This window comes from Carcharhinus amblyrhynchos, chromosome 9 (assembly GCF_965287045.1).
Source record: "Carcharhinus amblyrhynchos chromosome 9, sCarAmb.v2.hapA, whole genome shotgun sequence".
Taxonomy (NCBI): Eukaryota; Metazoa; Chordata; class Chondrichthyes; order Carcharhiniformes; family Carcharhinidae; genus Carcharhinus; species Carcharhinus amblyrhynchos.
The window spans coordinates 3,431,373-3,455,316 of NC_137332.1; the positions used below are offsets into that span (position 1 = coordinate 3,431,373).

The 23,944-nt window shown below is 44.2% G+C and overlaps 1 protein-coding gene across 1 annotated transcript in view; it reads left to right on the top strand.

The window, feature by feature from the left end:
- rabggtb (Rab geranylgeranyltransferase subunit beta) overlaps positions 1-13,860 on the top strand; it is a 50,206-nt gene extending 36,346 nt beyond the window's left edge. The window contains exons 7-9 of the mRNA XM_080195088.1: positions 150-275; positions 8,191-8,340; positions 11,263-13,860. Of these exons, the coding sequence (XP_080051214.1) occupies positions 150-275; positions 8,191-8,340; positions 11,263-11,403 (417 nt within the window). The 3' untranslated portion in view covers positions 11,404-13,860. The remainder of the gene's footprint in view (positions 1-149; positions 276-8,190; positions 8,341-11,262) is intronic.
- The last annotated feature ends 10,084 nt before the right edge of the window (positions 13,861-23,944 follow it).

Genomic DNA, 23,944 nt, shown 5'->3' on the forward strand with positions numbered 1-23,944 from the left:
ATCTTACTAAATTGTCCCGTAATTACAGTGGATGTTCAACACACGTTACAGATTGCATTCTTTCCACTGCAACTGTTTTGGAGTGTCTCTCTTCCGAGGTGTGAACTCTATTGAGTGTTTTAACAAACAGTTTGTTTTCTCCTCGCCAGATCTATTGCTGCACGGGATTTTTGGCTATCACGGGCCAATTGCACCAAATTAATGCTGATTTGCTGGGCTGGTGGCTGTGTGAGCGACAGTTACCATCTGGGGGCCTCAATGGACGACCTGAGAAGGTATTTGGTTAAAAAAAAATTATTTTGAAGATGGTTCAAGCTTGCACACAATTGTTTTTTTTTTCAAATCCTTATGACATGAAGAAATCCTCTATTATTGTATGCAGCCATTCAATTCTTCATTTTATGACAGATAGGAACACAGGATTTAGGAGTAGGCCATTTGTCAAGATCATCGCTGACCTGTTTGTGATCTCAACTCCACTTTCCCACCTGTCCTCATAACGCTTGACTTTAAGGTCTATTAAGGCTTATGTTAACACTGCAATGAAGTTACTGTGAAATTCCCCTAGTCGCCACACTCCAGTGCCTGTTTGGGTCAATGCACCTAACTAGCACTTCTTTCAAAATGAGGGAGGAAACTGGAGCACCCGGAGGAAACCCTCGCAGACATGGGGAGAATGTGCAAACTCCACACAGTGATCCAAGTTGGGAAATTGAACCTGTGTCCCTGGTGCTGTGCGGCGGCAGTGCTGACTGCTGTGCCACCGTGCCACGAATATATTCAATAATCCAGCCTCCATTGCTCTCTGAGAAAGGGAATTCCACAGACTAACAACTCAGAAAATGTCTTAGTCATAATGGGAAACCCCTTTATCCTTAATATTCTTAGTAAGAAGTCTCACAACACCAGGTTGAAGTCCAATAGATTTGTTTGGAATCACTGGTAAGGTTCCTTGTGAGACCTCTTACTGTGCCCATCCCAGTCCAACGTAGGCATCTCCACATTCTTCATATTCTTAAAATGTGTTCCCTAGTTCCAGTTTTTGATTCATTTGTGGAATGTGGGCACTGTTGGCTGGGGAAGCATTTATTGCCTATCCCTAATTGGGCCCCCCACCCCATGACTTGCTGGGCCATTTTAGAGGGTATTTCAAAGTTGCCTTGGAATCATGTAGGCCCGACCGGGTAAGAACAGCAGATTTCCTTTCCCTAAATTATATTGGTGAACCAGATGGGTTTTTCTGACAATTGACAATGATTTCATGGTCATCAGACTTTTAATTTCTGTTTTTTATTGAATTCAAATTTCAGCATCTGTTGCGGAGCGATTCAAACCTGGGTCCCCAGAGCACTGTTCTGAATTATTAGTCTAGTGACAAAACCACTACACCATTCCACCGGTAATTCTTTTATCAGTTCCCTTCAGGATATTTTAAGAACATAACATAAGAAATAGGAGCAGGAGTAGGCCATCTAGCCCTTCGAGCCTGCCCCGCCATTCAATAAGATCATGGCTGATCTGAAGTGGATTAGTTCCACTTTCCCGCTCTCTCCCCATAATCCTTAATTCTCTTGTCTGTCAAAAACCTATCTACCTGTGACTTAAATATATTTAACGAGGTAGCCTCCACCACTTCAATGGGCAGAGAATTCCAGAGATTCACCACCCTTTGAGTGAAGAAATCCCTCCTCAACTCTGATCTAAACTGCCCCCCCCCCTCTTATCTTGAGGCTGTGCCCTTTAGTCCTGCTATCCTTTCTAAGTGGGAAGAATCTCTCTACCTCTACCCTATCCATCCCTTTCATTATCTTATACATCTCTATAAGATCCCCCCTCATCCTTCTAAACTCCAATGAGTACAGACCCAGTCTATTTAGTCTCTCTTCATAGTCCAACCCCCTCATTGCCGGTATTAGCCTAGTGAACCTCCTCTGTACTCCCTCCAAGGCCAAAATATCCTGCGCAAGTGCGGCGACCAAAACTGCACACAGTACTCCAGCTGCGGCCTCACCAGTACCCTGTACAGTTGCAGCAAGACCTCCCTGCTTTTATATTCTATCCCCCTCGCTATAAAGGCCAGCATCCCGTTCGCCTTCCTGACCACCTGCTGCACCTGCAGACTGGGTTTTTGAGCATGACAGCTCTCATTCTTTTGAATTCCAATGGGCACAGGTCCTACCTTTCTACATTTAAAAAAAACTTTTTCATTTCAGGGATGAGTCATAAGAACATAAGAAATAGGAGTAGGAGTAGGCCATCTAGCCTCTCGAGCCTGCCCTGCCATTCAATAAGATCATGGCTGATCTGATAGTGGTTTCAGTTCCACTTACCTGCCTGCTCCCCATAGCCCTTAATTCCATTATTGGTTAAAAATCTATCTGTGATTTAATCACACTTAACAAGGTAGCCTCCAGTGCTTCAATGGGCAGAGAATTCCAAAGATTCACTACCCTCTGGGAGAAGTTGTTCCTCCTCAACTTTGTTCTAAATTGATTCCCCTGTATTTTGACGCTATGCCCCCTAGTTCTTGTTTCCATTGTAAGTGGAAATAACCTCGCTGCTTCTACCTTGTCTAGCCCCTTTGTTATCTTGTATGTCTCCATAAGACCTTCCCTCAACCTTCTAAACTCCAATGAGTACAGGCTCAGTCTCTCCTCATAAGCTAACCCCCTCATCTCCGGAATCAACCTGGTGAACCTGTACCCCCTCCAAAGCTAATCTCTTAAATAAGAGGACCAAAACTGTACACAGTATTCTAGGTGCGGCCTCACCAATACCTTGTACAATTGCAGCAAGTCCTCCCTGCTTTATACTCCATCCCCCTTGCGATAAAAGCCAACATTCCATTTGCCTTCTTGATGCACCTGCAGACTGAGTTTTTGTGATTCATGCACAAGGACCCCCAAGTCCCTCTGCACAGTAGTAATTTTTCACCATTTAAATATTAGTCCATTTTACTATTATTCCTTCCAAAGTGGATAACCTCACACTTACCGACATTATACTCCGCCTGCCAAATCCTCGCCCACTCACTCAGCCTATCCAAATCTCTCTGCAGACTTTGTGTCCTCCATGCAATTTGCTTTCCCGATCATCTTTGTGTCATCTGCAAACTTTGTTACCCTACACTCGGTCCCCTCCTCCAGATCGTCTATGTATATGATAAATAGTTAAGGCCCCAGCACCAATCCCTGCGTCGTGAACATCTGTGACCAGCTTCTAATATAGCGCGTAGTCAGGATGTGGCCTTACCAAGACCTTCTACAACTGCAGTAAAACAGCGCACTTGAAATGCATACCAATTCCATTTGCCTTCCCAATTACTTGCAGTAATTCCTGCACCAAGCACCCAGTTCCCTCCATTTCAATAGTATACTGTGTTTCTAGTCTGCCTGCAAAGTGGATAAATTCACATTTTCCCACATTATACTCCATCTGTCAATTTTTTTACCCATTTGCTTAACCTGTCTAAATTCTTTTGCAGATTATTTTTTCCTGCTCTCACTCTATTTTCCCACCTAGCTTTGAGAAAACGTGCGCATCTTGCCTTCGTTGTCCTCATCGACTACGTTGTTCTCGACTTATAAATAGCTGAGACCCAAGCACTGAATCTTACAGCACTTTTAGTACAGCTGCCAATCTGAAAATGGCCCCTTTGTTCCACTGTTTTCTGTCAAATTAATTTAACCTATCCTTCTATCCATGATAATATCCCCAACCCCATGAACTGTTACCTTGTGCAACAGGCTTTAATGTGGCATCTTATCTAATGTCTTTTGAAAATCCACCTAGCTTATCTCCTGTCTTGATTAACCTTCATAAACTGATTGATTCCAGAGTTGAGAAGGTTGGCATACGAGGAGAGACTGAGTAGACTGGGGCTATACTCTTTGGAATTCAGAAGAGTGAGGGGAGATCTTATAGAAACATATAAAATTATGCAGGGAAGTTGTTTCCACTGGTGGGTGAAACTGGAACTAGGGGGCATAGCCTCAAAATAAGGGGAAGCAGATTTAGGACTGTGTTGAGGAAGAACTTCTTCACAAAAAGGGTTGTGAATCTGTGGAATTCCCTGTCCAGTGAAGCAGTTGAGGCTACCTCATTGAATGTTTTTAAGGCAAGGATAGATACATTTTTGAACAGTAAAGGAATTAAGGGTTATGGTGAGCTGGCGTGTAAGTGGAGCTGAGTCCACGAAAAGATCAGCCATGATCTTATTGAATGGCACAGCAGGCTCGAGGGACTAGATGGCCTATTCCTGTTCCTAGTTCTTATGTACTTGTAAAAGCTTCAATTAATTTGTCAGGTGTGATTTCTCTCGCATCCAACCAAATCTGCAGTAGAATCTCCAGTATGTGCACTTTAGTTATCTGCCTCCCTAATCTGTGTGCTAAAAATATGCCCACATCTTTTTGTTAGAGACAGATAAGACTGATGTGAAATTCTGGTGCTATGTAATGAGGCAGGTAGAATTAGGGACCTTGTGGTGAAGGATCTTCTTGGGGAGAGTGATCATTGTATGGTGGAGTTTCTGGTGCAGATGGAGGAGGAGAAAGTGGGTTCCCGGACATGCGTCCTCTGTTTGAATAGAGGGGAGTACGGTAGGATGAGAGAAGAATTGGCGAATGTGGACTGGGGGAGCGCGTTGGAGGGAGGGTCTGTTGAGGAGCAGTGGAGGATCTTTAAGGAGATCTTTCTTGGTGCTCAGCGGAAATTTATTCCGATGGTCAAAAAGGATAGTAGGAAGAGAGGTAATAAGCCGTGGACAACGAAGGAGGTGAAGGAAAGTGTTAAATTAAAAGCGGAGGAATTTAGAGTAGCTAAGAGTAGTGGGCGAGAAGAGGATTGGGAGAGGTTTAAATGTCAACAAAGATTGACAAAGAAGTTGATAAAGAAGGGTAGGAGAAACTATGAAGCTGGGCTAGCGCTTAATATAAAAAAGGATAGCAAGAGTTTTTATAAATATATAAAAAGGAAGAGGCTGGCTAGGGTGAATGTTGGTCCTTTAGAGGATGAGAAAGGGGACCTAGTGGTAGGGGATGAGGATATGGCTAAGGTATTGAATAACTTTTTTGTTTCTGTCTTCACGGAGGAGGACGTGAATAATTTGCCAGGTGTTAGCGATGGAAAGGTGGTAGGACTGGAGGGTCTTAATGACATTACTGTTACTAGAGAGGCGGTGCTTGACAGACTGGAGGGGCTGATTGTGGACAAGTCCCCAGGACCGGATGGAATGCATCCGAGGGTTCTGAAAGAAATGGCGGAGGTGATAGTGGATGCCTTGGTGGTTATTTTCCAGACGTCGCTGGATTCCGGGGAAGTGCCGGAGGATTGGAAAACGGCTAATGTTACGCTGTTGTTTAAGAAGGGTGCCAGGCAAAAGGCGGGGAATTATAGGCCGGTTAGTTTAACGTCAGTGGTAGGTAAAATGTTAGAATCTGTCATTAAGGAGGAAATTGCGAGGCATCTTGAAGGGAATTGCTTGATAGAGCAGACGCAGCACGATTTCATTAAAGGGAAGTCGTGTCTGACAAATTTACTGGAGTTCTATGAGGATGTGTCTAGGGCGGTGGATAGAGGAGAGCCGGTGGATGTGGTCTTTCTAGATTTTCAGAAGGCGTTTGACAAAGTACCTCACAAGAGGTTATTGCAGAAGGTCGAGGGACATGGAGTTGGGGGTAGGGTGTTAGCGTGGGTAGAGGATTGGTTGTCAAATAGGAGGCAGAGAGTGGGGGTCAACGGGTGCTATTCGGATTGGCGGATGGTGACTAGTGGAGTGCCCCAGGGGTCGGTGCTGGGGCCTCAGCTTTTTACCATTTATATAGATGATCTGGAGGAGGGAACTGAGTGTAGGGTGTCGAAATTTGCTGATGACACCAAGATTGGGGGAACGGCAAATTGTGCGGAGGGTGTGGAGAGTCTGCAGAAGGATCTAGATAGGCTGGGCGAATGGGCCAGGAAATGGTGAATGGAATTTAATGTTGGCAAGTGTGAGGTGGTCCACTTTGGTAGGAAGAATGGTAGGAAGGACTATTACTTACGGGACGAAAAACTGCAGCAGGCGACGGTGCAGAGGGACCTCGGGGTCCTTGTGCATGAGTCGCAAAAACCCAGCTTGCGGGTGCAGCAGGTGGTCAGGAAGGCAAATGGGATGCTGGCCTTCATAGCGAGGGGGATTGAATATAAAAGTAGGGAGGTCTTGCTGCAGCTGTATAGGGCATTGGTGAGGCCGCAGCTGGAGTACTGTGTGCAGTTTTGGGCGCCGCACCTGCGCAAAGATATTTTGGCCTTGGAGGGAGTGCAGAGGAGGTTTACTAGGCTGATACCGGAGTTGAGGGGGTTGAGCTATGAGGAGAGGCTGAATAAACTGGGCTTGTACTCGTTAGAGTTTAGAAGAATGAGGGGAGATCTCATTGAGACGTATAAGATGATGAATGGGATGGATAGGATAGAGGTGGAGAGACTCTTCCCGCTCAAAAAAGACAGTAGGACTAGGGGGCACAGCCTCAAGATAAAAGGGGGGCGGTTTAGAACGGAGTTGAGGAGGAACTTTTTCACTCAAAGGGTGGTGAATCTCTGGAATTCTCTGCCCGTTGAAGTGGTGGAGGCTGCTCGCTAAATACTTTTAAGACGCGGGTTGATGGGTTTTTGATAAGAGAGGGGATTAAGGGTTATGGGGAGAAAGCGGGAAAGTGGAACTGAGCAGCGGCAGATCAGCCATGATCTTATTGAATGGCGGGGCAGGCTCGAAGGGCTAGATGGCCTACTCCTCCAATTTCTTATGTTCTTATGAATCAATCAACCATCTTCTGAACAATTACATTGATGTAGGCCACTTTGGACTCATTTTCAAATTTCTTCTAGGGTGTTAGCTGCATTATGTAACCAAGCTGCCTACAATTTGTGGATTCTTGATTATCTGCCAGTTATCCTGTTAGCTGCTATGTTTACTACATTAATGATGACATTCGCAGATGCTTGTTTCAATGCAGAATATACTGCAGCGCCTTGCCAAGGCTACTTCATATGCACCCTGCAAACCCTCAACCTCCAGCATCCAAAAGGTGAGGACAGCAGGTTTAAGAGAATTCCATCACCCACTAGGTTGTCTCACCAGCCCAACTTGGTCGTACTTTGTCCGGTTCATCATAGTCACTCGGTTAAAATCCTGGAGATTTAAGCTTTTGATGTCAGTAGTAAATGTTTGAGAAATGCATGAAGTATCCTCAAGAATTGGATGCTTCAGTGTTAACAGCAGATATCAAGAATGTTTCACTTGCAGCTGAGAATGTTACTACAAGCTCTTCATTTCATGGCCCTCAAGTTTTTTTTCTCTCTCTTATCCCACATCGAGTGGTGAACTAAGGCAGTCTGTTTCCATAGCTTGTAATTCTTGGAATAGGTCACTAGTCTGTCACCACAGGCTTATAGCTTAAAGTGGGCGCCATTCCACATCAAGCATGGCTGACCAGGAGTCATCTTCATGGGGCGGCAGGTGGTTAGCACTGCTGCCTCAGCACCAGAGACCTGGGTTCAAATCCCGGTTTGGGTCACTGTGTGGAATTTGCACGTTCTCCCTGTGTCTGCGTTGGTTTCCTGCGGGCGCTCCGGTTTCCTCCCACAGTCTGAAAGATGTGCTGGTTAGGTGCATTGACCTGAACAGGTGCTCTAATGTGACGACGAGGGGAATTTCACAGTAACTTCATTGTAGTGTTAATGTAAGCCTTACTTGTGACTAATTACCTTTTACTGCCAGCCATTGGTGTGGCGGAACGATTTGCAGGTTACCGTTTCACCTGTTTTATGAATGCACCTTTCTTGACCATCAGGTCCTGGGGTGGGATTCACATTGGCATCTCCTGGCTCAGAGACAGGAATGCTACGCATCACACCACAAGACCTCTTTCACACTTTTTGCCTCCCACCAAATCGATCACCTATTGTTTTAAAAAGAAATCGTCCATGAAAATCATTCAGCACTTTAAAAGATCTGAGATTTGTAGCTGGTAGAAAATATACAGCACAGAAACAGGGCATTCATCCCAACTAGACTGTCCTGGTGGTTATAGTGTCCACAGGAATCCATGGATTCTTTGACCCACACTTTAGTTATTGTGTGTTTTATTAGCTGAATGGAAAGTGCTTTTTCATTATATTCCTTGATGTCAGTGCTGTCCTGCCTTTCCACAGTTGCCAGATGTTTGTTACTCGTGGTGGGTGCTGGCCTCTCTGAAAATCATTGGACGACTGCACTGGATCGACAAGGATAAACTGAGCAGTTTTATCTTGGCCTGTCAGGACGAGGAAACCGGTGGATTTGCAGACCGGCCAGGAGATGTGGTAGGTGCCCAGTGACTAGCATTAGGGCAATGGTGGTGAGGCACTCATTAAATCGTCTACTATAGTCCATTTATTGTAATTGGAAGTTTAGATTTGAAATGTTACTAAAAAGTTTGGTTACAAATTAGAGAAGTTTAGAATGATCAGAAATAGTCAGCATGGCTTTGTCAAGGGCAGGTCATGCCTTACGAGCCTAGTTGAGTTCTTTGAACATGTGACTGAACACATTGATGAAGGAAGAGCGGTGGATGTGGTTTACATGGACTTCAGCAAGGCGTTTGATAAGGTCCCCCGTGCAAGACAACTTCAAGAAGGTGAGAGGGCATGATATCCAAGGGGCTTTGGCCTGTGGATCCAGAACTGGCTTGCCTGCAGATGGCAGAGAGTGGTTGTGGATGGGTCTTTTTCTACATGGGAGTCGGTCACCAGTGGAGTGCCCCAGGGATCTGTTCTAGGACCCATGCTGTTTCTCACTTTCATAAATGACCTGGATGAGGAAGTGGAGGGATGGGTTAGTAAGTTCACCAACAGTACAAAGGTTGGTGGTGTTGTGGATAGTCTGGAGGGATGTCAGAAGTTGCAGTGTGACATAGATAGGATGCAAGACTGGGCGGAGAAGTGGCAGGTGGACTTCAACGCAGATAAATGTGTAGTGGTCCATTTTGGCAGGTCCAATGGGATGAAGGAGTACAATATCAAGGGTCGGAGTCTTAGCAGTGTTGAGGAGCAGAAGGATCTTGGGATCCGGGTCCATAGGACGCTCAAATTGGCCTTGCAGGTGGAGGATGTGGTCAAGAAGGCGTATGGTGTGCTGGTCTTCATTAATCGAGGGATTGAGTTTAGGAGGTAATGTTGCAACTTTATAAGACCCTTGTCAGACCCCACTTGGAGTAATGTGCGCAGTTCTGGTCGCCTCACTACAGGAAGGATGTGGAGGCTATTGAGAGGGTGCAGAGGAGATTTACAAGGATGTTGCCTGGATTGGGAGGCATGCCTTATGAAGATAGGTTGAGGGAGCTAGGTCTCTTCTCCCTGGAGAGACGAAGGTTGAGAGGTGACCTGATAGAGGTTTATAAAATGTTGAGAGGAACAGATAGGGTGGATTCTCGGAGGCTATTTCCCAGGGCTGAAATGGTCGCTACGAGGGGACACGGGTTTAATGTGCTGGGAAGCAAGTACAGAGGAGATGTTAGGGGTAAGTTTTTCACTCAGAGGGTGGTGAGTGAGTGGAATCGGCTGCTGTCAGTGGTGGTACAGGCGAACTCACTGTGGTCTTTTAAAAGACTTCTGGATGAGTAGATGGGATTGGGAGTTACAGATAGTTGTATGGCTTGGTAGGTATGGATATGATCGGTGCAACTTGTGGGCCGAAGGGCCTGTTTGTGCTGTAGTGTTCTATAAATTAATTGAGATGCAGAAATCATGTAATGATCTTTGAAATGATATGGTGGGATGAGGGTTGCTGTTTGGTCAGCATTTATGCATTCCTAATTGACCTTGTGGGTGTAGATATTCCCACAGTGCTGTTAGGGAGCAACATCCAGGATTTTGACACAACAGTTGTGAAGGAAACGCTGAAATATTTTAAGTCATGATGCTGTGGGACTCGGGGAACTTGCTGATAAAACCATAAGATGTAGGAACATAAGTAGGCCATTCAGCCCAACAAGTCTACCCTTTCATCCAACGAGATTATCTAATGTAATCCTCAACTCCACTTTCCTGCCTTATCTCTATAACCGTCGATTCCCTTACTGATTAAAAATTTGTCTCAGCCTTGAATGTATTTAACAACACAGCCTCTACAGTCCACTGCAGTAAAGAATTCCACAGGTTCACAGTGGTTGGCACTGACGCCTCACAGCACCAGGGACTTGGGTTAATTTCCAGCCTATCTGTGTGGAGTTTGCATGTTCTCCCCATGTCTGCATGGGTTTCCTCCAGGTGTTCCAGTTTCCTCCACAGAATGTGCAGGTTAGGTGAGTTGACCATGCTTAATTGCCCCTTAGTGTGAAGGGGGACTAGATGAGATAAATGCTATGGGGATAGGGTCAGGGTGGGATTGTGGTTGGTGCAAACTCGATGGGCTGAAAGGCCTCCTGCACTGTAGGGTTCTATGGTTGGCAACCTATCCCCATCCCACAATGGCAGCAAGATGTACCATCTGCAAGATGCATTGCAGGAACTTACCAAGTTTCTTTCCAAATATCCATGACCTCTTGCATCTAGAATCTAGAAGGACAAGGGCAGCAGATGCACGAAAACACCACCATATTTTTCAATAGAGGAAGACTATAAAATCTGCAGCACAGGGGGAATTGGAGGTCCTCATTGCATAAATCACAAAAAGCTAGCATGCAAGTTCAGCACGGAACAGACAAGGCAAATTAAATGTTGGTTTTTATTTCAGAACAAATGGAGTATAAACATAGGGGTGTCTTGCTAAAACTGTACAAGTTAGACCAGACCTGAAATAATATGACCAATTTTAGTTCACTTACCTGAGAAGATATATTGGATTGGAGGCAGTCCAGAGAAGGTTCATTAGGTTGACTCCAGATCTGGAGGGATTTTCTTATGAGGAGAGATTGAATAGGTTGAACCTGTACTCATTGGAGTTTAGAAGAATGAGGGGCAAACTTATCGCAACACAAAGGATTCTTGCGGGGATTGACAGGGTAGGTGATGAGGTTGGAAGTCTTTCTCCTTTTTCACTCTTGCCAAAACCTTTCAGAATTTTGACATCCTTCTGTCCACTATTTTAATACACGTTTTAGCACATATATTATCCTCTGCTTGTGTTTCTTCAAGTGATAGCATACAAAAATGTATTCGTAACTTTACAATGGGAGAATAATTATTGAACAATAATTTCTTTGAAAGAGATGTCTCAAATCTCATAGTTTTTTTTTCTGTTACTAGGTTGATCCCTTCCACACATTGTTTGGGGTGGCAGGCCTCTCCCTGATGGGAGACCAGCAGATTAAGCCTGTTAACCCAGTGTTTTGCATGCCGGAGGATACCCTGCGGAGAATCGGCATCCAGCCTGAGTTGCTGTGCTAAAGGGAATCCTGGCTCTCATCTTGGTGCTGTTTGATGCCATTGTGGACAGAACTTTGATCAACGTTTAACAGAGGGTACTTCAACACCCACCATCTCACTCAGAGTTTGGCAATAATGTGTAGGTTTTATCTGTTACGTGGAATCAGTTTGTTAATGGTATGGTTTCTACTGTGTATCACTGTTGTGAGGAATGGGAGGTGTAATACTACACTTTACTCATCACATACTTGTCATGTCAACCACCTTGAGTTTACAAGTGGTCCTAATGTGATACATATGCTGATTTACACACACTAATGTCCTTTTTCCTATTTTGAAATGTTTTGTGATATATATATCATATGCGTATATACAAATCTATATTATTTATATACTTTGGCCGCTGATCTATAGAGCAGAGGCAGTCTTTGGACTATGTCACAGTTATAGAAGTGTGTAAATTGTTGAATTTCACAGGGCCCCAGTGCAACATGAAAGATAAATACCCTAAACACAGGATTACAGTTTTGTTTTACAGCCAAATTTTAATAAATTCGTTTTAAATTGAGAGGTATTAGTCAGCCTCGATTCAGAGTCGTCTTGTCCATTAAGTCAGAAGATTGAAGATTCAAGTCCCAATCCAGATATCTGGGCACATAATTTCTGCACTGCATGAGGTACTGACTTTCAGATGAGACATTAAACCCAGGCCCCATCTGCACTCTGATGGATATAAAAGGTCCCATGGTTGCTAGTTTAAAGAGCAGGAGAGCTAAGCCATTGGTCTAGACCAGTATGTGTTTATCAATCAATTGTCATTAAAATAATGTCCGGTTATCATTACTGCTTACAGGATCTTGCGATGTATAGATTGGTTATTGTGATGCTAACATTACAACTTCCTATTACAATTGCTTCATTTGCCATGAAGTGGTATGTCCTTAAGCATGTGTAAGGTGCTATAAAAATCATTTGTTCTGGTGAAGTTTTGGTTTGACCTTCAGATTTTTGGTTATAAGGAATTTAAGATAAACACAGCTACTTTTTTTTAACTATCAAACTAGGAATGTGAATCTAGCTGTCAAGCTGTGGTTAACTTTGTGTTCCCCAAGAACATCAGGGGAGCAGCAGGTGAGAGGAATGTTTCATTCATTTTTTAAAAAAATCTTTGATCCCTGCATTGGAAGAAATCTTTGAAAGACAATTTCAGTCTGGTTAATTACTTTGTTCGACAGCACTATTTAAATACTATCAATGCAAATTGGCAGGAGGTACACTTTATTCAGGTTGTAGTTGTTTTCCATAATATGAATAAAGCTTTATTGTCCAGAGATCTGATGAATCTTTGTAATGAAGGTTAGTCTGTTGAGCTATGATATCATGTTTACAGTAAAGCTTCTTGTTAAACTCTACTTCGTTTTCTGTTCTTGGGTTTGGTGACTGAAGAGGACTCTGGATAAGCAGATGTAGCAGTAGATAAGGAGGAAAAGCAGTTGTTGCTGGAGGGCAGATGGGAAAGCGGGGAGCAGTTTTAATAGTCTAATCTTTTTATTCACTTATTGAATTTTGTTGGCTCGTCCAGCATTTACTGCCCATCCCGAATGCCCTTGAGAAAGTGGTGGTGAGCTGCCTTCCTGAACCCACTGCAGTTCATCTGGTGTAGGTACACCCACAGTGCTGTTAGGGAGGCCCAGGATTTTGACCAGCAACAGTGAAGGAGCGGTGATTTATTTCCACGTCAGGACGGTGTGAGACCTGGAGGGGAATCTCCAGGTGGTGTGAAAGGACAATAAAGGAATCAAAAGGAACGAGAAAGTTAAACTGAGACCAAAAACAAGAAGTTGAAATGTGTCCTGGGAAGGAACTGAAAATACAATTGGAAGAATTGGGTGAACTAAAATAAAAACAAAAGCAACCAGGACAACAATTAAGATGCAGCATTGGTGCTGCAGGAGGTAGGAGAGAGGGAACTTGCAGTTTAATCATTCCCCAGTCCACTTTTTTTTGTCTTGGTTTAGAACTGAAACGGGAAAGATTTCTGATTGCCGCATCGTGAAACTAATGAAATAGTGCAGTGCTTTTCCTTGCTGATATTTCTTTTTAAAATAAACTTTTTAGAGGCTCACATTCACTTTGCAACTTTGAAACTCTTGAGTGGGACAAATATAGATTCAGAACATGAATAACATCCAATAGAACTGGAAGAACATATGGGATCATAGCTAGTTTGGTGGTCACAAACTGAAAAATTGTAATGTTTTGTGTGATCTCTGATGATCTTACAATAACCAATGAAAAGAATCCTGTTTTTTAAATTTTGTCAAATTAATCCAACTTTAGTTCAATATATTTATTTCAAAGTAAAGAATGTGTATTTGTGATTTAATTGAGGAGGATTTGAAATGAGCAAATGTCTCATTGGAAGAGAATATTTGCTAATTTTACCAAAATAAAACACAGCTGTTGCGATCGAGTGTATCCTATGGTCAACTGAAGTCATTTTACAGATTTTCTTCCATGGCTCCTAAAGGAGGAACTGCTCATTGCACTCGCGCGCGCTTGTGCCAACTGTTTTCCCGTCTCGTTTGCTTTGTCTTGTTTTCATATTCTTTATCACTGAATTTGTCCTTGATCAGTTTAATTTCAATCTAGGGAATACAAAAATTTAATAAAAATCCATTGTGCCTTGGTGCATAAACAAACCTTGCTAAATACAACATGTAATAAATTTAAATACAAATGCTGAAAATATGCTGCAAATCAGCTGACCTGTGGCTAGTGTGGGTTTTATGTGCATAACCCACAAGAGCATATCTCAAACTACTTAATCATTAAGAACATAAGAAATAGGAGCAGGAGTAGGCCATCTAGCCCCTCGAGCCTGCCCCGCCATTCAATAAGATCATGGCTGATCTGTCGTGGCTCAGTTCCACATTCCCGCCCTCTCCCCATAACTCTTAATCCCCTTGCCTATCAAAAACCTATCAATCTGTGTCTTAAAAATATTGAGCGAGGTAGCCTCCACCACTTCAATGGGCAGAGAATTCCAGAGATTCACCACCCTTTGAATGAAGAAGTTCCTCCTCAACTCTGTTCTAAACCGCGCCCCCCCCCCCCCCCCCCCTTATCCTGAGGCTGTGCCCTCTAGTCCTACTGTCCTTTCTGAGCGGGAAGAGCCTCTCCACCTCTATCCTATCCATCCCATTCAACATCTTATACGTCTCAATGAGATCTCCCCTCATTCTTCTAAACTCTAACGAGTACAAGCCTAGTTTATTCAGCCTCTCCTCATAGTTCAACCCCCTCAACTCCGGAATCAGCCTAGTAAACCTCCTCTGCACTCCCTCCAAGGCCAAAATATCCTTGCGTAAGTGCGGCGACCAAAACTGCACATGTTACAGGCAGGTCATGTCTGACAAATCTGTTAGAGATCTTTGAGGTACTAAGGAAGTTAGTTAAAGGAGATTTCCAGAAGGCCTTTGACAAGGTGCTGAATGGGAGACTGTTAAATAAGTTGAGCCTCCAGTGTTAAGGGTAAGATCCTGGCATGGGTAGGGGATTGGCTGACTGGCAGAAGGCAAAGAGTGGGGATAAAGGGGTCTTTTTCAGGATGACAGTTGGTGACTAGTGGTGTGCCATAGAGATCAGTGCTCAGATCACAACTTTTCACAATATAAGCGATTTGGAAGAAAGAACTAAAGGCACTATTGCTCAGTTTGCAGATGATACAAAGATATATAGAGGGACAGGTAGTGCAGAAGCCGGGGGTCTGCAGAAGGACTCGGACGGGCTACAAGAATGGGCAAAGAAGTAGCAGGTGGAATACAATGTGGGGAAGTGTGAGTGGAATAGGAATGTAGGCATATACTATTTTCTAAATGGGGAAACGCTTAAGAAATCAGAAGCACAAAGGGATTTGGGAGTGCTTCTTATACTATTAAGATTAACGTGCAGGTTCAGTTGGCAGTTAGGAAGGCAAATGCAATATTAGCTAGTATACAAGAGCAGGGATGTAGTTCTGAGGTTGTAAAAGACTTTTTCTCAGATCCTATTTGGACTATTGTGATCAGTTTTGGGCCCCATATCTAAGAAAGGATGTGCTGGCCTTGGAAAGGGTTCAGAGGAAGTACACAAGAATGATCCCTGGGAGGAAGTGCTTGTCATATCATGAACGGTTGAGGACTCTGGATCTGTACTCGTTGGAGTTTAGAAGGATGGGGGGGGGGGGTTGATTTTATTGAAACTTACAGGATATTGCGAGGCCTGGATAGAATGGACATGGAGAGGATGTGTCCATTAGTAGGGAAACCCAGAACCAGACGGCACAACCTCAGGCTAAAGGGATGATCCTTTAAAACAATTGGGAGTAGCTTAGGAGTGTTTAGAAAAAAAAGGAGCACCATGGAAAGCTGGGTCGATGGGCCTTTTCCATGCTGTAAACCTCTATGACATGAGGGATTTCTTCAGTCAGAGTGCTGAATCTGTGGAACTCTGCCGCACAAGGCTGTGGTCATTGAGTGTCTTTAAGACATAGGTTCTTAATAAGGGGATCAGGGGTAATGGGGATGAGAAAAATATCAGCCATGATTGAATAATGGAGCAGCTTTTGGCCAAATTCTGCTCCTATGTCTTATGGTCTTATTACCCACCTCAACAATATGTGATGCATCAGTCGTATGACGTGTAGTCAGTCTGAAAACAGAAGTGGGCCAGATCTGACTTGTTCTTGTGTCTCCCAACGATCTGGAAATGAATGGTTTGATCAAGCAGACGCAGCATGGATTCATAAAGGGAAAGTTGTGTTTGATGAATCTACTGGATTTTTATGAAGATGTGACTAGTGCGGTTGACAGAGGGGAACCAGTGGATGTGGTGTTTTTAAATTTCCAGAAGGCGTTTGATAAGGTGCCTCACAAAAGGTTGCTGCAGAAGATTAGAGTACACGGAGTTGGGGGTAAGGTGTTAGCGTGGAATGAGGATTGGTTATCTAACAGGAAGCAGAGCTGGAATAAATAGGTGCTTTTCCGGTTGGCAGTTGGTGACTAGTGGTGTGCCGCAGGGATCGGTGCTGGGGCCGCAACTGTTTACCACATACATAGACAATCTGGAGGCGGGGACTGAGTGTAGGGTAACAGTTTGCTGATGACACAAAGATGAGTGGGAAAGCAAATTGCGTGGAGGACACGGAAAGTCTGCAGAGAGATTTGGATAGGCTGAGTGAGTGGGCGAGAATCTGGCAGATGGAGTATAACGTTGGCAAGTGAGAGGTTATCCACTTTGGAAGGAATAATAGTAAAATGAAATATTATTTAAATGGTGAAAAATTACAACATGCTACTGTGCAGAGGGACCTGGGGGTCCTTGTGCATGAGTTGCAAAAACTCAGCCTGCAGGTGATCAAGAAGGCGAATGGAATGTTGGCCTTTATCGCGAGGGGGATAGAATATTAAAAGTAGGGAGGTCTTGCTGCAACTGTACAAGGCACTGGTGAGGCTGCAACTAGAGTACTGTGCGCAATTTTGGTCCCCTTATTTGCAAAAGGACATACTGGCCTTGGAGGGAGTACAGAGAAAGTTCACCAGGTTGATACCGGAGATGAGGGGGTTAGCTTATGAGGAGAGATTGAGAAGGTTCACAGTTCACTAGGCTGATACCGGAGTTGAGGGGGTCGAGCTATGAGGAGAGGCTGAATAAACTAGGCTTGTACTCGTTAGAGTTTAGAAGAATGAGGGGAGATCTCATTGAGATGTATAAGATGATGAATGAGATGGATAGGATATAGGTGGAGAGGCTCTTCCTGCTCAGAAAGGACAGTAGAACTAGAGGGCACAGCCTCAAGATAAGTGGGGGGGGGGGGTGCAGTTTAGAATGGAGTTGAGGAGGAACTTCTTCACTCAAAGGGTGGTGAATCGCTGGAATTCTCTGCCCGTTGAAGTGGTAGAGGCTGCCTCGCTAAATATATTTAAGACGCGGGTTGATGGGTTTTTGATAGGCAAGGGGATTAAGGGTTATGGGGAGAGAGCGGGAAAGTGGAACTGAGCCACTTCAGATCAGCCATGATCTTATTGAATGGCGGGGCAGGCTCGAAGGGCTAGATGGCCTACTCCTGCTCCTATTTCTTATGTAAGATTGGGCTTGAAGTCATTGGAGTTTAGAAGGCTGAGGGGTGATCTTAGAGACATATAAGATAATGAAGGGTCTAGATAGGGTAGAGGTAGAGACATTCTTTCCACTTAGAAAGTAAACCAGAACCAGAGGGCACAGCCTCAAATTAAAGGGGGGGGGGGGGGGGTCAGTTTAGAACAGAGTTGAGGAGGAACTTCTTCTCTCACAGGGTAGGGAATCTTGCATTCTCTGCCCATTGAAGTGGTGGAGTCATGGGTGGATAGATTTCTGATAGACAAGGGAATTAAGGGTTATGGGAAGGAGGTGGGTAAGTGGAACTGATCCACTTCAGATCAGCCATGATCTTATTGAATGGCGGGGTAGGTTCGAGGGGCTAGATGGCCTACTCCTGCTCCTATTTCTTATATTCTTATCTGTATCTATACATTAAAAAACCCCGTATTATTGTTTGATCTTTGTCAAGTTGGTATGTTTCCGTCAAACTGAAGATGAATGATGGTTTTTGAAGATTTCAGTAAACAGAATACAATACACAATCCTTCACACAGTGTAAGAACATAAGAAATAGGAGCAGGAGTAGGCCATCTAGCCCTTCGAGCCTGCCCCGCCATTCAATAAGATCATGGCTGATCTGTCGTGTCTCAGTTCCACTTTCCCGCCCTCTCCCCATAACCCTTAATCCCCTTGCCTATCAAAAACCTATCTACCTGCGTCTTAGCGAGGCAGCCTCCACCACTTCAACGGGCAGAGAATTCCAGAGACTCACCACCCTTTGAGTGAAGAAGTTCCTCCTCAACTCCATTCTAAACTGCATCCCCCCTTATCTTGACGCTGTGCCCTCTAGTCCTACTGTCCTTTCTGAGCGGGAAGAGCCTCTCCACCTCTATCCTATCCATCCCATTCATCATCTTATATGTCTCAATGAGATCTCTTATCCTCCTAGTTTATTCAGCCTCTCCTCATAGTTCAACCCCCTCAACTCTGGTATCAGCCTAGTAAATCTCCTCTGCACTCCCTCCAAGGCCAAAATATCCTTGCGTAAGTGCAGCGACCAAAACTGCACACAGTACTCCAGCTGCGGCCTCACCAGTGCCCTGTACAGTTGCAGCAAGACCTCCCTACTTTTATATTCAATCCCCCTCGCTATGAAGGCCAGCATCCCATTTGCCTTCCTGACCACCTGCTGCACCTGCAGACTGGGTTTTTGCGACTCATGCACAAGGACCCTGAGGTCCCTCTGCACCGTTGCATGCTGCAGTTTTTCGCCATGTAATAGTCCTTCCTACCATTATTCCTACCAAAGTGGACAACTTCACACTTGCTAACATTAAATTCCATTTGCCAGTTCCTGGCCCATTCGCCCAGCCTATCCAGATCCTTCTGCAGACTTTCCACACCCTCCGCACAATTTGCCGTTCCACCAATCTTGGTGTCATCTGCAAATTTCAACGCCATACACTCGGTTCCCTCCTCCAGATCATCTATATAAATGGTAAATAGCTGAGGCCCCAGCACTGATCCCTGGGGCACTCCACTAGTCACCAACTGCCAATCTGAATAGCACCCATTGACCCCTACTCTCTGCCTCCTATTTGACAGCCAATCCCCTATCCACGCTAACACCCTACCCCCAACTCCATGCCCCCTAACCTTCTGTAATTATCTCTTGTGCGGCACCTTATCAAATGCCTTCTGAAAATCAAGAAACACCACATCTACCGGCTCTCCTCTATCCACTGCCCTAGACACATCCTCATAGAACTCCAATAAATTCGTCAGACATGACTTCCCCTTAACGAAACTGTGCTGTGTCTGCTCTATCAAACAATTCTCCTCAAGGTGTCTCGCTATTTTCTCCTTGATCACGGATTCTAGCATTTTACCTACAACAGACATTAAACTAACCGGCCTATAATTCCCCGCCTTTTGCCTGCCACCCTTCTTAAACAACGGCGTAACATTAGCCGTTTTCCAATCTTCCGGCACTTCCCCGGAATCCAGCGAGGTTTGGAAAATAATCATCAAGGCATCCACTATCACCTCCGCCACTTCTTTCAGAACCCTCGGATGCATTCCATCCAGTCCTGGGGACTTGTCCACAATCAGTCCCTCCAGTCTGTCGAGCACTGCCTCTCTAGTAACAATAATGTCATTCAGGCCCTCCACTCGTACCATCTTTCCATCGCTAACACCCGGCAAATTATTCACGTCCTCCTCCGTGAAGACCGAAACAAAAAAGTTATTCAAGGCCTCAGCCATTTCCCCATCCCCTACCACTAAGTTCCCCCCTCTCATCCTCTAAGGGTCCAACGTTCACCCTAGTCAGCCTCTTCCTTTTTATATATTTATAAAAACTCTTACTGTCCTTTTTTATATTTAGCGCTAGCCCAGCTTCATAGTTTATCCTACCCTTCTTTTTCAACTTCTTCGTCATTCTCTGTTGATATTTAAACCTCTCCCAATCCTCTTCTCGCCCACTACTCTTAGCTACTCTAAACGCATCCACTTTTAATTTAATACTCTCCTTTACCTCCTTCGTTATCCATGGCTGATTATCTCTCCTCCTACGATCCTTTTTAACCATCGGAATAAATTTCTGCTGATCACCAAGAAAGATCTCCTTAAAGATCCTCCACTGCTCCTCAACAGACCTCCCTTCCAGTGTGCTCCCCCAATTAACATTCGCCAATTCCTCTCTCATCCTATCGTACTCCCCTCTGTTCAAACAAAGGACACAGGTCTGGGAACCCACTTTCTCCTCCTCCATCTGCATCAGAAATTCCACCATACAATGATCACTCTTCCCAAGAGGATCCTTCACCACAAGGTCCCTAAGGAAGGAAACAGCCAGTGATAAAAATAAGGATTCTGCAGCTTTGTATTGTATTCCAACATCTTCCTACTGAGATTGCACCTCACTTCAGACAGTATTTCTGAACCCTCAACCAATACTTAAAAAGGATGGCCTGGTTGTAGGTGTTTGTGGGACTTGTGTATTAATTGTCTGTTATCTTTCCTATACTGCAACACTGAGGGGTGGCACGGTAGCACAGCTTCACAGTGCTCAATTCCCAGCTTGGGTCACTGTCTGTGTGGAATCTGCATGTTCTCCTTGCATCTGCATGCGTTTCTTCCAGATGCTCTGGTTTCCTCCCACAGTCTGAAAGGTACGCTGGTTAGATGTGTTGACCTGAATAGGTGCCAGAGTGTGACGACTAGGGGAATTTCACAGTAACTTAATTGCAGTGTTAATGTGAGCCTTACTGTGATAAATAAACTTTGACTACATTTGATGTATTGACTTTGCTGACAAGTGCTGTGGGATGTATAAACATGTCACTAAAGTCCTGAGCCTGACCTGCCCCACTGTTGGTAGGACAGTGAGGGACAAACAGCATTTTGTTTTAAGTCAAACTTTGTGACTTAAAACACTTGCTTTTAGGATAAAGTCACAATATTCCACAGGAATAATAAACAAAAGGACATGTTACTAGACAAGTTCAGGAAATTGAAACAGTTTACAAGAACTATCTTATAATGTACTATTCAGGATAAACTGTGATTAGACCTGCCAGTTGGAAATTAATCCAAATGGAAACTATGCAGAGGAGCCTCTGTTTGTCCAGACGATGAAGAAATTTCCAGCTGTGTTACTCGTGCTCCTATAAATCATTCAGCATGTTTGAACTGCAGCATATCTGAAATGAAACATTTCAGAAAGATTTCTCCCTCTGGCTAGGAAAACCAAAACCCTTGTGGGCCTAAAATGTTGCATTGCCTTTTCAGTAGGTGAAAGAGCATCAAAATGAGTAGAATCCAAACCAAAACGAGAACTACCATTATCAAAGGATAAATCAGATACTAGTTATACCACAACACGCTTAACAGGTGTCTGTCTCCTCTGCTAAAATCCATCCAATATTCTAGTGTCGTCCTGGAGCATAAAGCTAAACTCGTTTCTTTTCCAAAGCTCAAACTCAAAATATTACTTTGGTATGGTTAAAGTTTACTCACTAGTGACACAAGTAGGCTTGCATTAGCACTATGCTGAAGGTACTGTGAAAATCTCTTAGTAGTTCGGGTACACTGATGGAGAATTCAGCATAGCCAAAGCACCTAACCAGCACGTCGGAGGAAATCCACGTAGACACAGGGAGAAGGTACAGACTCAGCACAGATAAGAACATAAGAAGTAGGAGCAGGAGTCGGCCATCTAGCCCCTCGAGCCTGCCCCGCCATTCAATAAGATCATGGCTGATCTGAAGTGGCTCCGTTCTGCTTTCCCCCCATAACCCTTAATTGCCTTGCCTCCCAAAAACCTATCTACCCGTGTCTTAAATATATTTAGCGAGGTAGCCTCCACCACCTCAACGGGCAGAGAATTCCAGAGATTCACCACCCTTTGAGTGAAGAAGTTCCTCCTCAACTCCGTTCTAAACTACCCCCGCCCCCCCTTATCTTGAGGCTGTGCCCTCTAGTCCTGTTGTCCTTTCTGAGCAGGAAAAATCTCTCTACCTCTACCCTATCCATCCCTTTCATTATCTTGTACGTCTCTATAAGATCCCCCCTCCCCCTTCTAAACCTCAACGAGTACAGACCCAGTCTATTTAGTCTCTCTTCAAAGTCTAAACCCCTCATCTCTGGTATCAGCCTAGTGAACCTCCTCTGCACTCCCTCCAAGGCCAAAATATCCTTGCGCAAATGCGGCAACCAAAACTGCACACAGTACTCCAGCTGCGGCCTCACCAGTGCCCTGTATAGTTGCAGCAAGACCTCCCTGCATTTATATTCTATCCCCCTCGCTATAAAGGCCAGCATCCTATTCGCCTTCTTGATCACCTGCTGCACCTGCAGACTGGGTTTTTGCAACTCATGCACAAGGACCCCCAGGTCCCTCTGCACCATAGCATGCTGCAGCTTTTCGCTCTTTAAATAGTAATCCCTCCTACTATTATTCCTGCCAAAGTGGATAACCTCACACTTGCTAACATTGTACTCCATCTGCTACGTCCTCGCTCACTCGCTCAGCCTACCTAGATCCCTCTGCAGACTTTCCACACCCTCCGCACAATTTGCTTTTCCATTCATCTTCGTGTCATCAGCAAATTTTGTCACCCTACACTCAGCCCCCTCCTCCAGATCATCTATATAAATGGTAAATAGCTGAGGCCCAGCACCGATCCCTGCGGCACTCCACTAGTTACCAACCACCAATCAGAATAGCATCCATTGATACCAACTCTCTGCCTCCTATTCGACAACCAATCCTCTATCCACGCTAACACCTTACCCCCAATTCCATGCCCCCTAACCTTCTGAAGCAACCTTTTGTGTGGCACCTTATCAAATGCCTTTTGAAAATCGAGAAACACTACATCCACCGGTTCCCCTCTGTCTACCGCACTAGTCACATCCTCATAGAATTCCAATAAATTCGTCAAACATGACTTCCCCTTAACGAATCCGTGCTGCACAAGTAGTGACACAAGCCAGGAATTGAACCCGGCTCCCTGGAGCTGTGAAGCAGTAGTGCCATGAGATCGTTTTCATACGTTGAGTAGGTCTGACCATGCCTCTCTTTACCTGGTTTGTGGAGAAAAGTGATGCTCGTTATTTCATTTTTGCAATTTCATTGCCATATTGTTACATACTAGGAAACAAATGTGTATGGATGTGGCTAGTTTAATTGAATTTGAGAGAATAGTCAGCAAAGGTTAAACATCAATAAAGGAAGTGTGAAGTCAAGTAGGTTGAAATGGTAATAAACACAGGGCCAAGAATTTATATAAGGCAAATAAAATAAAGAGTTAAAGTTGTCTTTTATAGTTATAAAGAAACATATACAATTGGAAGATTGTAAAGAGATTAGGCAAAATAGTAGAAATTTACTTTTAAAATATAATGGCCATACAAGTTTTTTTATTTGGGTGGCATGGACAAGTTGGGCCGAAGTGCCTGTTTCCATGCTATAAACCTCTATGACACTAAAAAATTAGATATAGCTCTTGGGGCTAAAGAGGTCAAGGGATATGGTTGGATGGCTGGATCAGAGTATTGATTTGGTCTGAGAGTTACTTAGTTTGACTTTAGATAACTCCTCAGAATGCACAATTTGCAAAATAGTTTTCCTTTGGGATTTGGACAGCTGGGCACTTACTATCTGTTGTGACAGTTCTCTCTTTGAATTGACCAAGGGGGTGAATGCATATTTCATATTTCTGTATTTCTATTTGAGCTTTGCAAAAAATCCATTGCCATGGTTTGTAATCAAGTATCACGGCACATAAAACCTGCAGTTCTAAACTACTTAAATGGCTCTTTCTGCTCATATCTGCAGAAGTTCATAGAATCCTAACAGTGCAGAAAGAGGCCATCCAGCCCATTGGGACTACACCAACTCTCCAAAAGATCATCTCACTGAGGCCCAATTCTGCAC